Genomic DNA, 18,278 nt, shown 5'->3' with positions numbered 1-18,278 from the left:
CTAATCAGAGATCAAGAAAAGATGCCTATTTAATAGGTTGGTGAAGACATCTCTCCTGGATGCAGTAAACCCACCGCACCCACTGGAGTGACTCTCTCCGCTACGACTCTTGTTTTCTCTGCTGACCCAGAAGAGTATCATACCCACTTTATTACATTATATTTTGTGCTCTACAACTGTCCATCTCTCAACTAGCCTAGGATGCTAAATGGACTCCTTGCAGGTTTGCATCGTCACATCACGACGGAAGAGGGTTCTGACTCTTTTTTTTTTTTTTTTTTTTTTTTTTTTACCTTAGGGTTTATTTACTTACCCAAGACAAGTCAAACATCAGGAAGAATGATAACATGAGATTTATTGGTGTCTGGCAGCTAAAGCATTGTTTCAAATACATGGACTCATACTACTTGAGGAAAGTGCACGTCTGACTCTTCCCACATCAAGGCATCATTCAACTACGTCAAAGATCATGTTAAAAAGGACAGATGCAGATCTCCTATTGAGATAGTAGTAGAAGCACAAAGCCAAAACTTTTGGGCGAAGAAAAGTGAAAGGATACATAGAGTAAAACAATGGCTGGCCGTGCTGCCCTTTCCTCCACAAGTTTCCTCTGCTGCTCCACTGGCCAGCTCAGCTCTCACTAATTAGGTCTTTGGTGCTCCACTCCCTCCGCCTACCAAGTTTCCCAGACTTCCCAAAGCCACCTGCAGCAACAACAAGGGAGCCGTGGGATTTCTGACAGCGTAAGCCTCCCTACAATCACTTACTTTTGGATAAGAATCTTTCCTGCTACACAGAAGTGATAGGAAGAAAAATAGATATTTTCCACCTTCTTTGTAGCTGGCAGAAGATGAAAATAAGTCATCTGAAAATATAAAGACTTGGAACTTATAATAGTGGTCTGGTGGAAAGAAGCCATAAAGATGAATTCTCTGAAGCAAATGACACATAGAAGAATACAGATTGCTACTAAAGCTGTAAAATAAAATTAAACCTGAAGGGTTTTTTTGATGCTGATCACGGCATAGCTAAGTAAGATCAAGAAAGCACATTTCTAGGAACTGACCAGAGCACCAGACTGCTGGAAGCTCCTTGCAACAAACTGGGAAACGTTTTAAGAAGTGCCTGAAAACTAATAACATGGAAGCTGCCTGGGATGGGAGACAACCTGATTGCTTTCTTGAAGCCTTTAATTCAGACATGCTTAATTCCTACACATTCCCATTCAAATAGTTTTGAACTGCTCATGTCTGCCTTGAAAAAGAGTACCCAAAATGTCATTTCAAAGAATTCCAACTCCAAGTTAAACACTTTGGCACACAAAAAGTTCAGTAACAAAAAAAATATAGCTCCCATGGGACTACATTATTTCTAGAACCTACTGCTTCAAGTTTACAATCTAAAGAGATTCCACACAGAGCTGTACCATCTGTATACTTTACAAACAGTATCTTAACATGTGTATATTTATTTACACAGAGCTCCGAAAATTAGCCTAAATTCAAAGAAAAACTGTAAACAAAAAAATCAGAAGATATATTCCTAAAGAAAGCAATGATTGACGAGTTATTTTATTTCCAGCTCCATGTTAAAACTTTTAATGAAGAATTATGGAAATTCCACAAAATATAATCACGTTAAGTACAGCAGAACTTTGTAACAGCTGCACTGTACAAGTTCAGAACAACGTAGGAGTGGGGAGAGCAAAAAGTTCAGCAATGCACTTCGTTCCTGGCTCAGATGAGTTGGAATAGCTAATTCTCCAGTGCTAACTTCTGGAGCCTGATTAGTTTCACAGATGACTATCTACTCACGCAGGAGTCATCTAATACGGTTTCTCACACTATGCTAGAGAGGTAATGGTCAGAAATCTACTTTTTGAAATAACACTAAACTTGTTTGATATTTTTATTAAAAAGCATTTTTACTCCATTACTAACACCGTTTCATTCTGTTATCCTATTGATTTTCATAGATCAAACACGAAAATGCTACACAACCATACATTAACCCAGCACAATTTGCTTTTCTGCCTACATGGAAGAGCTCGTCAAAAAAAGTAATTATAACCTCAAACCCATAAACTACTGCAGAAAAGCAGAATCACTGCTCAGCTCTGAAGTCGCAGTGCAGCAGGTATTACAGAAAAGCAATGCAGAGTGAAGTATACTTTTAGTTTATGTCTGGTTACCCTATTTTCTGTAACTTGCTCTGAGGCATTTTAAAAAGAAGTACATTCTAATTTATGGAAGTAACCAACTGACATTTATCTGCTTCAGTGAAACGGAGCACAGATCACATCTCCTCACATCTTGATCCAATGTGTGCAACAAGCAACATCCACTTACTCCCCTCCTCAGTTGCCTCCAGATTCAAAACTGGTATGCACCTTCAGCAAATCATGGATCTCCTTATGGTGACAAAGAGGTCAGATTTTGCTTGTAATGCCCCTGAAGGAGTTAAGAAGTCTTACAAAGCCTTATGAAATGTTTTATATGTCTACAAAAACAAATTCTCATTAAGCCATTCTTTCTCAATGGCCACAATTTTTTCCATCCTAGCCACCGATTCTCCAGTTTGTTTTTATCTTGTTCTTACTGAAACACAACTGGATGTGAGGAATGCATGTTATCTACCAAAAAATTGCTGTCTTGCATAATCTTTGTTCCTACATGTCTAAATACGGACACATTACACACATGGAACTCCAGACTTCGAAAAACAAAAACGAACAGAACCAATACTCCCAAGCTCTTTCTGACCTACACATAGCACTTCTCAGGTTCTGTGTTTACCTTAACCTTACTTTCATTTATTTGGATCAGGTAGCAGAGATCCCTGCTTCACTTTAATAGACAAATCTATTTTAATCTTCTACTAATCTCCAGTATAGTGACATATTCCAATCACAGGTCCTCAAAAGTCCATGCACTCACCTCAGCCTTTTTCGATTTATTTGCTGGAAAAAAAATTTCCTTTCCTCTGCAGAACTGCAAGTAAAGGATCTGGTTTTACAGAACTGCAATTTCAATATGATTTCAGGCAGTTTAGTGCAGATACTCATCAATGTGACATGCTACCTGGCCTGCTAATCCTCCTCATCTACTTTTTTCCTGTCATTTTAAAAGCACTTCTCATATTCAGTGTTAAATGTGCCTGAATCACCTTCTACATCAAAAATGAAATCACCACATATCACCGCTCACTTGCTGTTTCTGAGACTTCAAGGAAAGCGGGAGGCATATAGAGAGTCAAGACACACATTCTTTTTGCAGGATTTACCATTAAATATGTTCCTTAACTGCTACCCACCTTGCATCTTACTGATTATGTTATAGGTTTGTATAACTGCCAGTTAAATATGCTTTTATTTCAGTAAGGGAGGAGAAGCCCTGATCTTGCCAAATCAGAATCCCAGAAAAAGCAGGATCTGCTTCTAAACATCAAAAATAGTCTAATAAACATTAAGTGGTGTCATTTTAAATGACTCAAAGATTTAAACTAGCCTTCATATCTGGAGCTAAGATGTTAGCTTATGTCAAAAATACAAAACCAAACAGCTGCCTTTGATGTGACTGATTAAACAACTTTTGTCTCTGGTATTACTAATGGAAAGAGCAAATGGGCTGCAATATAATGTACAATAATTCAGTTACATACTAGTAAACATTTCATAGACATCAGAGCCCTAAAGTTTCAGTTCATGCTGAATGATTTTATAGACAAATAAATATGAGCTTAAATGCCAAATAAACATCCACTGCTAACAGGGTACCCTGGGACTATTTGGTGAGCCACTACACACAGTGGCCCATGGCTATTGCCATAGAGGTACACATAAGCACAAAACATGAAGTCAAAAGTTTTCCACTAAGGTACAAGTCTCTTACATTCACTTTTGCAGAGTAAGTGGGATAAATTCAGAAAACTGATTGGTGAACTCAAGACCATCTCATATTAGGAAGGATTTCCAAGCAAGCTTCCCCAAGATTGTTTGCTATAAAAACAAATCACATTCTATGAAATACTTCTTGAGATTAGCAAAACAGTTTCTAGAAGCAAATACTTCAAAACCAACTGTGAGCAGACTTCCTATATTTTCATCACCTACCAAAAATATTTTGCTGTGTTCTACACCTACAGTAAAATCTGAGACCTGTAAATACTAATAAGAAAATTAGGAATGTTTTATTTATATTAAGCAGGGAAAAAAACAAGGAAATTACAATTTCCAGTTTGAAATGCAATACACTGTAACACGTAGCATGCAACATTTAAGAAGAGTTTAGCCTCTTTATTAAGTCTAACATGAGTGGGAAAATCTATCCACAGCAATGACAAGCATATCAACCAACTCAAATGTTGGAGACGTAAGCTGTACATACTATAGCTCCTCAGCAAGTTACAACAGCTTATCTTTACAGAAATAAAAAAAAAAAACCAACATTCATTTGCAATGTCCCAACATTTTTGCCCCCCCCTCCCCCCCCATAAGTGATTATATTTACAATGGACACTTTCAAAAGTTGAGCTCTGAAAAGGTACAAGAAGGGAAGAATCAGCCTTTACTAGCGAAAACCGGGGAATTTCAGTATTAAAATGGAACGTACATCCCAAGTTTTACTTTCAAGGGCTAAGCTGCAACTGCTAATGCAACTGCTAATACAACCAGGACTTCGCAGCCACGGCAACTGAATTTAATACAGTAGCAAGCACTATGCAATAAACTGTTCAGAACACCGGCGCATCTCACCTGCCTTAAGCATATGAACATGTTGCTACATTTTTAAGTGGTGTTTTTACTAAAATAAACTAAATGAGACTTTGGGAAGAGATATCAAGGAATGGCAAGCAGATGGAGAGCCTAGCTGACACATAACAATAGCTGGTGAAATATTACTCTTATTTTCTGTAATAAACACCAAGATCAAAACATTATGCAAGTTAAATTTCCTTGAAAGGTTCCCAGCAGGAGTTTTCCTTTTTGTTTGTGCAGTACGCGATTTCCTCTCACCCACAAAAAACATACCAAGAATGTGCATGTGCCACTAACACTAAGCAGCACTTCCTTAATCACTCATTTCCAACAATTTATGGATGATCAGTGGCAAAAAACGAGCAAAAATAATGAAAGCATGCAATGAAAGCTCATTGAGACAAACCTGTTTGGACTTCCTACTCATTTCTGTGTGTCTTTAAGATGAAGGTCTGATACAAATTAGCCACTGGGAAAAAAGTCATCTGGTCATAAAATACAGTACAGGGTCACTTTTATGTAAGTTTGCCAAAAGGGACATAAACCAGGACAATTTCAAACTGTGACACAGGATAGAAGTATATTAAAAAAATCTTTGTTCCTCCTCCATTGTGCTGTCATGTTGCTCAGCTTTATAGACATTCTGAGCACCAGCTCTGGCCTCTTCGCTTCCACCTGGTCTACCTAATTAATTAAGCAAGGAAGTTACCTCAAATTTTTGTACTATTTGGTTTTATTATCATGCACTACTTTGATGTTCCAGGAGTTAACCTCTTAATCCAAAGACTCTGTGTGTTGTGTTCTGAACATTTTGGGATGTCTGGATAATTTGGATAATTGGTCAGGATGTTGCTGTCGCTCATGTTAAACTTTATGCCGTGACTTCGAGTTCAAAGATCAGTATTAAGGTAAAATACTTCATAAAGCCTTTTTAGAACTCTGCACTCCTGATTACGCAATACCCAGTTATACCAGTTTCTCACGGTGGTAAATCGCACTTCTGTATTTTCTTACAAGGAAATTACTCCTAAACATCTTTATCTTTGTCATCTTCAAACAAATACAAATTTCAGTTGAAGTTACATCAAGAGAAAGCACATTTTAAGGTCAAGGAAGGTACAGCAATTATCTCTTCAAAAACCTTGCCTTCTTCACACAGCAGCATTCATGTAACTCTCTGTGCAGCCTTATCGCACACGGAAACATCAGCACTGCAAACTATAGATGCTCAACTACAAATAAGTTTCTTCTTTTAGAACACTATAGAACAAGGTTAATTCTGACATAAACGAACACAGCTGACATTTTTTTGTTCCACAACTGTACCACAGAACATGAAGGCCCATGACAAAGAGCTGTCAGAGGATCTAAACACAAAATACAACTTGATGTAAAGACTCTACAAAGACAAAAAATTTATAAAGCCATGCAGTAGTGCAAGATATTGAAGGTACTTCAGACTATTCCAGTTAATAGCACTGGCTAAGGAAAATGTTACAATGACACAATGAACTCTGACTACTTCAATAGTCTTGAGAAGCCTAATTCACACCTGTTTACATGTAAATGTGTGCACAAATTCACACTGTAAAGTTTTGCAGGTCTCTGTAGATGTATACACACACACACACACACACATTATTCCAGATAATAACGGCATCTGTTATTAGATGGAAATAAACTACAGCAAGAAAGTGCACTGTCAGCCCTCCCTTAGGCCCCAAATGCCCTTTCTGAATTAAAATAGTGGTTTTAATTAAAAGCTAAGCAGAGAATCAGTTTGATTTTTCAGTACAGCGCTGCATCCGCCCATGGTGAGTGTCTAATTTCCGTATTTCTCTCCTCTGCATAATATGCAAGCGGTTGGTTGTTTTAAACTGTTGCCCTAGGGAAGTCAATGAGTCTGTAAGAGGGGCCATGTGCCATTTAGAAAGTATACTAGCGACCAAGAAAAAAGACATAGTAAATTGGAAGATGGTTAATCAAACCCATTCAGATTCACGAAACTTCAAATAGTTAAGGGGGCAATGCTTCCATAAAAGAGCATGGAAATAAAAGTATACAGAGCTTGGAATACTAACCTCTGTGCTATCTGAAATATAGCTTGCAACATGCGACAACCAACAGATTAAAATTAACTTCTAGCATAATTCATGATAAGCAGGCAAACATAAAACTTAGGGATTCAGGCCCATATGTAATGAGAACAAACATTACTGTCACAATATAAGCTGAACAAAGAAATCCAATAGCAAAATAAAAAATCAGTCTATTTCAGAACTGAACGTCTTATTCATTTTTCATTGCTTCTATTACAATCCAATATGTAATTCTTACAAGGACATCTTCAAATTGATGGCTTAACTGTACACCTAAATCCCAGAGGACCTACTTATTGTAACAAAGATTCATCATAACAAAGGCAATTCAATGATCCATTTAAAGTAAAGTCCATAAAAGCCTCCAGTGAAACAGTCCTTTCATCCAAATTAGATCTGAGCAGGTATCTAAAATCAACTGTTTTCCCCATACCACATATCCAATTCCAACTGAAAGAATAAAGATTATATATTCTGCACCAAACCTCTTTATTCAACATCCTCACATCTACAGTAGCTCACTCTTCTCCAAAATGCTGCAATCTTTGCTACACACATGAAATGCTCCTTTAAATGAAGACCACTGAAATCTGATTTTGTCAATTAACCGTAATAGCTTTCAGTGGAGCATTTGAGCATCTTTTTTTTAAACCTCTCTGGCCCATTAGTATAATGCAATGAATGACTAGACTTGCACAAGTATTAAGAAACTGGCTTAAAGTACCACAATTTTACAAGGCAATCATGGTTTCAAAGTCTTCATTGAAGAGAAAGTGTTGACCAGTGTGTTAAAATATAAGGGAACTCTTTTATTGACATCTACAGATTATGGTTTTATCTCATCTTGAGTTGTAAATGCTTCCAAGTGTACACATGTAAAGGTGACCCTATTTATCTTGTTACTAGCTACCAACAAACTTCATTCATATGTTTAACAGCTACCACATAACTTTTAAAGTTTAATGTAAATTCCAAGTCTAAGGCAGCTAGGATACACAATGCAGTCAACAGAAATCTACAAGCGAAGGGAACACATTGTACATATAATGCCTGAAGGAAAAACAGTAATTCTTGTCAGCACTCCAACCAAGAACAAGCTTCACTAAGACTAGCCAACCTACTTCTGAAATACATTAACTATAGCTAGACACAGGCAAAAAAGCAAAATGGAACACTCTCCACTTGAAAACTGAAAGGACAAACTGAGCTGCTGAATGTGTTATTAAGGCCTATGGATATCGGAAGAGAAGGAAGGACTGGAAAGCAGAACGTTCTGCAGTCAAGGTTGGGTAAGCAGAACTAAACACAGTAATACAGACAACAGTTAATCCACTGCCAGACTTCAGAACTGAACTCAGTAGCGTGGTCATCCAAGCTTACACTGCAGTAATTTGCATACATCTACAGTTCAGTCAGTAAAACAGGATACCAGACAGGTATTTATACACCATCCCAGTAGGGTCCCACAAGTCCATTCTGACAGAGCTATCTTGCTCAGTCTATGTAATCTACCAGAAGCTTCAACTGTAGAATACAATCCCTAATTCTTCACATTATTTGTTCCGAATTGAAGTTTCCTTCATGCTATGCTTTCCAAGAATACTTCCTTTGTTTTCTCTTGTTCCCTCAAGCGTCTATATGAACTCAACAATCCCAAACTGAATGTTGCACTTGTCTGGAAGCTTCCCCAATTCCACCAGAACAAAACAGTGACTTCAATTCTGTGCATATGGCCTTGTCAACGCAACCAAGAATTCTGTTTTCCTCCCCACCACAGTCATCACCTTGCTGATTTTACATGCAAACCACTGATATCTCAATAGTCTTCTGTGCTCATTCTTTTCATTTTCCTTATTTCAGGGCACTTTCCAAAGTCCTTTGCTACTAACTGTCATCCAAAGGGTGCGCTATCCCCTCAAGCACAGTATCATTAAAACCAAAGTGCTATCTTTTGGATGATGAAAACTAAAAAAAGCACGTGCTTCAACTAGTCCCTAGACGGTCATTCTCATTTCAGTCATTTAATGTTCACCATTTGCAATTCATTTTGCTGTGTCTCTCATTTCTTTAGATCACATTATTATTCATATATTATTATTATCACATTATTGAGAAATTGCTTTCCCAAGTTCCATGCTTCATCAGAAGTCAGTCCTCTCAACTTTACTACATTCAATAAACTTGAAAATTGTTTGTTATTTTCTACTTGTTTAAGATAGCTTTCTTAACACACGGTTAATGCTGGTCACAGTATGCCCAACGCATGTCAGTGCTCAAGAAGCACTTGGATGATTCACTCAATAAAATGCTTAAACTTTTGCTTAGCCTTGTAGTAATCAGGCAGATGATTTCTAGAGTTCTCTTTCAACTGAACTGTTCTAAATAAAATCTTTTTTTATAACATTCTAACTTTTAGAACTCACACATCACACTGTTCAGTTTTCTCCAGTTCATGTTGTTTAATCAGCCATCAAGAAGCCTGTACTTCTTCCCACTGCTTTGTTTCTACTGCATTGATTGAACTTGTTTGTTTAAAAAACATCCCAACTAAATTATCTTCCTCAAAAAAGCCTTAGTTAAAACATTATTAAAAAACAAACCACATGTTAAACCACTTTCTTGTGTTTTCTCGATGTCAGCATTCACGGGACTTTTCCTAAAGATTACTCACAACCACATATATTGTACTCACTTCATCTGCTTGTTCAAGTTGGCACATCTGTATATACACATTCACAAAAGCATACACAACGCAGCACAGAAGTCCTCCCAAATCTGTAACTTGTTCCACTAGAAATGAGGACTGAGAATGGAACATGTACTGCAAATACTCCACGTGCATTTAACAGCATTTTCCTACCTTTTTTAAGCCAGCAAATCCTTCTGATTCCAAGAAGAAAAAGGCAAAGGGCATCAACACAAACAAACACAAATTGGAAAAAAGAGAAGCAAGATTCCACAAACCTGAAATGAACAAGAAAAAGTTTACATTACAAGTTTCTCTATATTAGAAGTTAGTTATGTTACATTTTCCTTTGTTACATACAACAACAAAGCAAACATTTAAGTACTAACAGAAGCCAGAGTGTAATGGATACATATCTGTCTATGGGTCACTGCTTAAAAAAGAAAATACTTGAATCATTCTGTATTATAAGCTTTGAACAAGAAGTGGGTACCAACTTCAAGAGGGAAACTGGGTGAAATCTTGGGAAACAGGCTGCAAAATCAGGTTGACTACTTTCACTATATCCCACTTTTTGGTGTATTCAAAAAACAAATTTCAGGAGAAAAGTACTTTACCACAAGCAAATACCAAAAAATCAGATCTATATATTCACTATCTCACACATTTTTCCTTCAGAGAAACTCAGACAAACTGTGGACATTTTGAAAAATATTATCACTACCTCCAAAGTGAAAGAATGCAGTAACAACAGCAGCTCCTCAGTTACAAAAGGAGAGTAGATTATCTGAACCTTAATAATGCTTTCAACATTATCTCCCAGAACATTCCCATGGTGTAGCTCATGAAATACGGGACAGACAACTGGACAGTGAGGCAGACTGAAAACTGGCTGAGCTTTTGTGATCTAAAGGTTGTGAATAACAGTATGAAGTCAAGCTAGAAGCCTGGCACCATTGGTGCACCCCTGGAATACTGAGGTTAACATCTTTATTAATGACCTGGATGATAGGAAGGAGTGCATCTTCAGCAAGTTTGCCAGTGACAACAGGAGGAGCACGCTGAGGACCAACTGGTGAGAAAACAGCCTTTTAGAGAAGGTTCTGTTAGGTACCAAGTTGAACAGGAGCTCTTGCAACAAAGACATTTAATTGCATCCTTTGTTGCATTAGGAGAAGTGCTATCAGTACTCCAAAGGAGGTAACCCTTCCTCTACTCAGCACAGGTGATGGAATGCTGAATCCAGCTGTGGGCTCCTCCGTACAAATGGGAATATATTCTAACAAGCCCAAAGGACCCCAAAAATAATTAATCTTCAAGAAAGAAGAGCTGATCTTATCAATGTATATAAATATCTGTTGGGGGAGATGGTAAGGAAGCAGAGTTGGACTTCTCGTAGTAGTCTCCAGTGAAAGGAGACAAGGCAACAAGCACAAACTAAAAACAAGAAGGAAAAAAAATCTTTTTTACTGTCATTGTAGTCAAGCACTGCAACAGGTTGCCCATAAGCATTCTGTAATTTCCATTCTTAGGGATATACAAAACCCAACAGGCCACTACCTTGAGCAGCTTTTCCAACAGATTACATTGAGCAGGGCATAGACAAGACAGTTTCCAGAGGTCCCTTCCAACTTCAACCTCTCTGACTTAGAAGAAAAGCCAGCAACTGACTACTGCTAGGACATCTGTAAAACACGTGACATCTGCAGGAAGGGAAAAGGTTTAAGAAGCAATCTGAAGTGATAACTGATCTTCATTAAGGCTATCGACTTTATTAAGATTTTCTGATATGGGCACGTTCTGAACAAATACACAGTAATCAACATCACCCTATCAGATGTTTACATGATGCTGTGTTTCTTCTTAAGTATTACAGCTTAACCTGCAATTTCATACTAGTGTAACTATCAGGTTTAGCTAATGTTATAAGTACTGCATCTGAAAATACAGCTTCTGTTTTGCAGCTGAGAAAAACACACGCATATCCACAATTCTACATGACTAGTTTATCATCTGAAATCCAAAAAAGAACATCCTCCATGATAAAAAAAAAAAAAAAAAAAAAAAAAAAGAAAAATCAAAATACCACCTTCCTTCTTACAAACAGGCTTGTTTCCTTTCTAAAAACTGTCCAGTTTGGAAAAAATGGGAAGAGGTGTGCGCTAATGGTATGAGAAGTCATTATGGAATAAAATTCCTGTATTTAGTTCAAAATGTGAAATGGTTAGAAGTTATCTTGCACCTTAAAAAGAAACAAAAATGAAAAGCAAAAGAAGAAAAAAGACTTTCACCGGACTTATGTTTTTTCCCTGTAAAATACTGAAATTTAAAGGAGAAAAAAAAATGACAGGGAACGTACTACATCAGTTGATAGTGCCAGGACACAAGCTTAGTGATACAAATAAGACAAGAAAAACCCAAAAGATGCATGAAATACAATACTGAAAAATGCTAAAGCAAGCAGACTGCCTGAAGGTGGCTAAACTTAGCTAACAAAGAGGGGGATTTTTCTCTTTAGAATTTGCTGTCAGGAAGCTTCTGTTACCATGTGAGGAACATTAATTAACACACAACATCAGGAAGAACAGAATCATAAGTCCTTATCAGAAATAAAATAACAAGAGTTCTGTTTACATGTGTATATATTTATATACACGTATGTATGAACACATACATACACACCCACTCCTCCAGAAAATGCACAATTTCTCTAATGGAAAATACATCTGACACTAACAAACTGAGCTAACTAGAACTGTATACACAGTTGTCAAAATTTCATCAGCTGTGTTACATGTATCTACAGATCAAAACAGTGCTAAGGGATGCATATAATAGTACAGAGCATTTTAAGAGATGGGATGGTGGCACACATCTCAAGTGATGCCTAAGAAGTTGAAAACTAAAATTTACACATTAGCAGCTGATACACAATGTTAAACTGCAAAGGTACAACAGAAATACACCATTTTGAGAGGTAAGGACAGTGCTGTAGTGCTGACATACATACACACACATATATAAATACATATGCATACATTTCAACAGCTTCTCGTTTTTCTTTCTTTCCACCTACTTCACTGACTGAACAGAAGGCCTTCTTCCCCTATTACATTTCTAAGTTAACAAATTAGGATAAGAAATCAAATTAAAATACACCCTGAAAATAAACAGTTACTATTATATAGATTTTACCATGAAACTGCCTAAGATGTTTGCAGATCTTAACATATATAAAGCTTTAAGCAGTTCTAGTGGTTTGCTTTGGGGGAAGGTCTCTTTTTTTTTCATAAAAGTTTCTGCAGTGACTTAAGAAAATCCCCAAAGTTAATAAAACAAAAATTAAACACTTGGTCTTTGGCAACCATAGAACAGCCTCAGCAATTCTTTTCTGATTCATGACAGTTTCTTTGCATTCTACCTCCACCTGGTGGCTGTACCTAACAACAGCACAAGTGAACACTTTACAGCTGTTAGAAGCTCAACCCTGTCTGGGTTTAGCTCAACACACATTAGTTAAGGCTATTTAATCTGGGCCTAGCTAAGGGCCCTCTTCCTAGTTTCAAAAATTGAAAGCATATACTTTATTCTACGGGATTATCCTATATGACAAAACTAAAGCAACAGCCAACAGTAAAAACAACACACCTTAACATTACAATTAATTAAGTATCTCACACTACACGTACAATTGATAAATTAACACAAGCATTTTAAAGCAATACCAATTTTCCCATTCAGTAACATTTAATAATAAATGTTAGTAATAAATACATAAAAGCAAGGCCAGAAAGTTACAGAGATGGTAACATTTTCTCTATCAGCTCTCAGGACGTATTATTCATAAATCACTTCAAGAAGGTAGACTATTCATTCACGGGAACAGGGTTTTACAAAGCAAAGCAACACTACTCTGCAAACCCAGTGAATGCCACAAGAGGGAGCCCCTTCCAAAGGTAAAGTTTTGAAATAAACACCGACTTGTTCCCAAGTTCTGAGAAGCCCCTCGTCATACCTGAAACCTGCTAAAATTCTGACGGCTTCACACCAACTGAGGTAAATCCTGGTTTAGTTCAGTCACCTCTACCACTAGCATCAGCTTTGATCAAACCTGGAAACACACTGGTGGTGACTGCCTCGCATGTTGGCCGTTGCTATTGGACTTAGAAATGTACATGACATTGTGCAGGCATAAAGACTGCAACTTTAGGCTGTGGATGCCCCATCCCTGGAGGCATTCAAGGCCAGGCTGGATGTGGCTCTGGGCAGGCTGATCTGGTGACTGACAGCCCCGCACATAGCAGGGGGGTTGAAACTCGATGATCATTGTGGTCCTTTTCAACCCAGGCCACTCTGTGACTATGACTATCATATTAAATCAAAAGATGATGCTCACAGGATAATTCAGAGGCCTTCCTATCTGAAAACTACATTTTTCCAGCAAACTTCCAAGTAACCTGCATTTTCTGAAGTACTGAAAGAACTCTAACATACAGAGTACTACAGAATTGCTCACTACAGAACTTTCATCCTTTGCAACACATTCTCCCCAAAATAAACTGACACAGTGTGAAGGATTATTTTCTATGAAACAGTCTCTTTTCCTGTGTTCGAGAGAAAAGAATATAACTGCCTGAACAGCTGAATAGCCCATTACCAAGTAGGAGATATGCTAAATTAGCAGCCCCCTATTACAAGTGTGACTACCAAAAAACTTTAAAGTCATGGAGCCTGATCTCTCACTTAAAATAGATAACCAGCAGGTCCAGTCAGGCTACTCAAAGCTTTAGCCAGTTAAATTTTGGAAAATTGCCAAGGATTTAGTCTGTCTGGATGGCCTTTTATCCATCCATGCACACATCTTGCTTCACACTGCATGCAGCAGAAAAGAATTTGGCTCTTTTCTCTCTACCCCCACGTAGGTCAGTAAATACTGCAGTCAGCTCCCTGAGGCTTCTGTTTTCCAGAATCTCTTTGCACCCAGGGATGCAACCCACTGATCTGTTTGTTCCCGTTTATTATTTAGCACAATCCTCTCCTACAACACTCAGGGCCTATATCCTCCCCTGCCTCCTTCTCTGTGCCACAATTTGGCACAGAGACTCGTGAAATCCTAAAGCAGACCTTGCTAGCAAAGATTGAGGCAAGAACTACCTCAAGTTAACAACAGGATGATGCTTTCCTTCATCTTGCTGTTTGTGTCCCTATGTCCCAGTTAGGAAATCAGGTTTCCCTAATTTCACCCTAGAATATTAGCACAGGTGCTATTTCTATACTCCTCCTAGGCAGCTCATCCCCACTTCAACCATCCATGAAACTCCTCTTCAGATTTGACCTCAGGAGTTCCCTTTAGGCCAAATCAGCCTCTATCACAGCACACCTACTTGCTGTCATGCACAAGCAGGTGCACTCTTACAGCACTTTAAGGAGGTTATCTCTGGAAATAAGCATCTCTCCTGGGTTGCTTCGTCTTTGGGGCATTCTCCATCGACATTCCACTTCCTGAACAGTACAGAGTCCATTCCCTTAAAGTATGTCTTTATCCCATAATTTCTCTTATTTACTTGTTTTGCTATCTAGATCATACAAAAAAAAAAACAAAAACAAAACAAAAACTCAACTAATTTCAGAAAGATAACAGATGATATGCTTTATCTCCTGGCTTTACCTACCCACACATTAAATCTGTTGTAAATTTACTTCTTCTCATTAATGAAACCCTCCAAGTTGGGGGATGGGGAAATTCAGGAATTTGCTATGCATATTATCAGATGTCTTACTGAAGTGTGTATCACCAAACAAAAAATGAGATTTCATGCAGAGCCCAATTACCATCTTAACTTCATTCATTAGGCAGTGGAATGGGCTGCCCAGGGAGGTGGTGGAGTCACCAACCCTGGAGGTGCTCAAGGAACATTTGGACATTGTGGTGAGGAACATGGCTTAGTGAGAGCTATTGGTAATGGGTGGATGCTTGGACTGGGTGATCCTGTGGGTCTTTTCCAAACTTGGTGATTCCATGATTTTATGATTTCAGATTAAGTACCTCTGAAATAAATTAATACTCTCTGAAATAACACATTATCTCCTTCCTCCTACCAATTGCACTGAAGAACATCATGTTCCCACTAGCTATTTCCCTAGACACGTAGAGGTGTGCAAAAAGTTTTCTAATTAGTTAGTATTCATTACATATATTTTCTTACACTCAAGCATATTCATCAGTATTGGAAAGAATACAAAGCTCAAGGCATCATCTCTGCAAGTATGTTACCAGAAATTACACTCTTCTTGAACTGTTTCAATGAAAACAAGTTGCATTTTTATCATGCCTCTTTATTACACTTGATGCATTTACATTCTGATTTTCCTTGCTTACAAACAATTAAGAGTTGAATTTAACTATCTAATCATAACTGCTCACAGCTAGCATCTTTCTTCAAATGAAATATGCCCTTTATATACAAAGTTATCATCATCAACAGGCTTATGAAATTTCCATTTACACACCAGGAAGTTTAACAGAATGTTTTCAAGTTACTTAGGCTCAGGCAAGTCTAATTTACAACTGTACTCAAAGCAGTCAATTTGGTTTAGTAAAGAATTACTCAGGCTTGAAGGGATTAAACAAGAGAACAATGAAAAAAGATTTTTATGATGCACAATCCAGCAGCAAACCCATCTAACCAGGAAAATATCAACAATTCATCTAACATCTCAAAAGAAAATAGTGTTATTAGTTTAAAAATAATGAAGATATCCATTTTAATTACATTATGCTGAGTACTAACCATGAATTAGTGAGCCATTTAACCACTGAATATAGTAGTTTTGTGGAAAAGAAAGCAGGATCTCATTGCTGATTATTGAGAAAGGCAGAAGCAGGACTGCACCAGCTGAAACTGCTAGAGTGAAGGTGCTCAAGAACAGCCTGAAATTTAAAGAAATGTACCACTGTTACCAACATCAACATGCTCTGAACAGGGTTAAACAAAGTAGTTAGCTACCTATTAATTGGTATCTGAAGGCAATCCTGTGATTTCCACAATATTTCACATCAAAAAAGCAAATTCTAATACCAAGTAGTTTACAGAATATATTGAAATACTTACTAGTAACTAATTACTAGTAACTAACTAGTAATCCTCTTTGGAATTGTATGCATTCAAAATTACAAGGTAAATTGCTGAAATTCATGAAGTTTCTTTTGATAATCCCTTTTCATTTCCTCCTAAATTCTTACTACACTTTTTTTAAAAGCAGAGCAGCTTTTTAGTGTCTACAAAATGGGTACAATTACACAAATATATTAACATCAAACAAATAATTGCTGCTTTTTTCACAAATTAGATATTTGAACATCATGTCACAGCTTGGGGCTTTTTGGTAACTGTGAAGTCAATACAGAGGCATCATTAGGATTAGGTAAAGTATTCAATCTTATTCCTTTCAGATCAAATACAATTCAAATGAAATGCCATCTTGTGGCATTGGAAAGAACTGTGCTCTTCAGAAAAAAAGGCAAAAACATTCTCACAGAACAAATTAACTGACAGAACAAAGCTGCATAACAAAGAAATTGGGAATTATCTGAGTTTATAACAGGAAAGTCAATAAGCTACTTACAGAAATGTTACTTTTCCATAACAGTCTCTGCAAATCTATTATTCACTCCACAGTACTTAATTTGCAGAAGAAAGTCAGTGTGGCTAATTTCATTTCAGAAGAAGGTACTGCTATATGCTTTCGTTGTTGGTTTGAACTACTTTTCTTTTCCTAAAGGATACTGAATTATTCTAAGCCAGAATTGTAAAACCTAACACACTATATTCTAAGATGCTACTGCAGTTTGACTGTTTTCTCCCCCACTCACCTGTTAAGTCCTGAAAACTGTGCTGGGAAAACAAATAGCTATCTGCATGATTGACAGTCATTGCTTTCTGAAAAATAACATTCCCACCACTTTCTATGAAAAGATATTATACTGAAGTGCTAATGCTGTCCTGACTTACACAGCAGTCTTATAAAGTACAGAGTATTTAGAATTGATATTTGTTATGTTTATAAGCTAAACTAGGAAAGAAGATGCAGGGACATAACAGCTACCAGACCAAATTCTACTCTTTGGATGCTGAAAAATTCAGTGTGGCTAAGATCACTGCTGTCACAAAAATCATTCAATCTAGAAGAGTTTTAATTCACTGCAGTTTTAAAGCAGAGCAGAGAACCTTTTCTCTAAATTACAGCTGAGAGCTTCCTACACTAGAAAAGTAGGTAGTTTTTACCTCTCTTGATCTGAAGGCCTTGTGGCAAATGAGAATTTTAAATTCACAGAAAAATATCAGACATCAGTGGGCAGAGCATGTCTGAGATTAGTTTCATCTCTGTGCGCCTTTCAAGCTTGCCACAAGTGCACAGCCAAAAGTGAACAGCTTGCAAATGTACTCGGCACTTTCCCAGAGTACAAGACAAATCAATAAAACATGCAATGAAGCTCTCCTTCCAACAAGATGACAGTACCACCACAGAATAGCTAAGAACATTATAATAAGTCAGTAGCAAACCCACAGAGTATTGCAAATTACAAAACTGAGAGGGCAGCAACAGCTTACAGATGTTCTTTAAATCTTCAGATATATCTAAATAGGAGAGATTAATATCTAGCTTTATTAAAAAGAACAGGAAGAGGACAGTCTCTGGCAGACCAGCAGGCCTGGCAAGAGTTTCACTTCCATTC

General features: G+C 37.4%; 1 protein-coding gene across 2 annotated transcripts in view; it reads right to left on the bottom strand.

Moving 5' to 3' along the window:
* The window catches only part of LMBR1 (limb development membrane protein 1), a 64,633-nt gene that overhangs the window by 31,458 nt on the left and 14,897 nt on the right, over nt 1–18,278 (bottom strand). For both annotated transcript variants that reach the window (XR_006168477.1, XM_042816913.1), the window contains exons 4-5: nt 16,333–16,472; nt 9,716–9,819 (exon numbers count right to left, since the gene is read on the bottom strand). Coding sequence is in view for 1 of the 2 variants with exons in the window: in XM_042816913.1 (XP_042672847.1) it covers nt 9,716–9,819; nt 16,333–16,472 (244 nt within the window). In the remaining variant the exon portion in view is untranslated. The remainder of the gene's footprint in view (nt 1–9,715; nt 9,820–16,332; nt 16,473–18,278) is intronic.

The sequence above is a fragment of the Centrocercus urophasianus genome, unplaced genomic scaffold (assembly GCF_019232065.1).
Source record: "Centrocercus urophasianus isolate 14NV4802_14NV808 unplaced genomic scaffold, USGS_Curo_1.0 seq_16, whole genome shotgun sequence".
NCBI lineage: Eukaryota > Metazoa > Chordata > Aves > Galliformes > Phasianidae > Centrocercus > Centrocercus urophasianus.
Note: the sequence above shows the minus strand (reverse complement) of the source record. Positions and strands in the feature narration are given on the sequence as shown.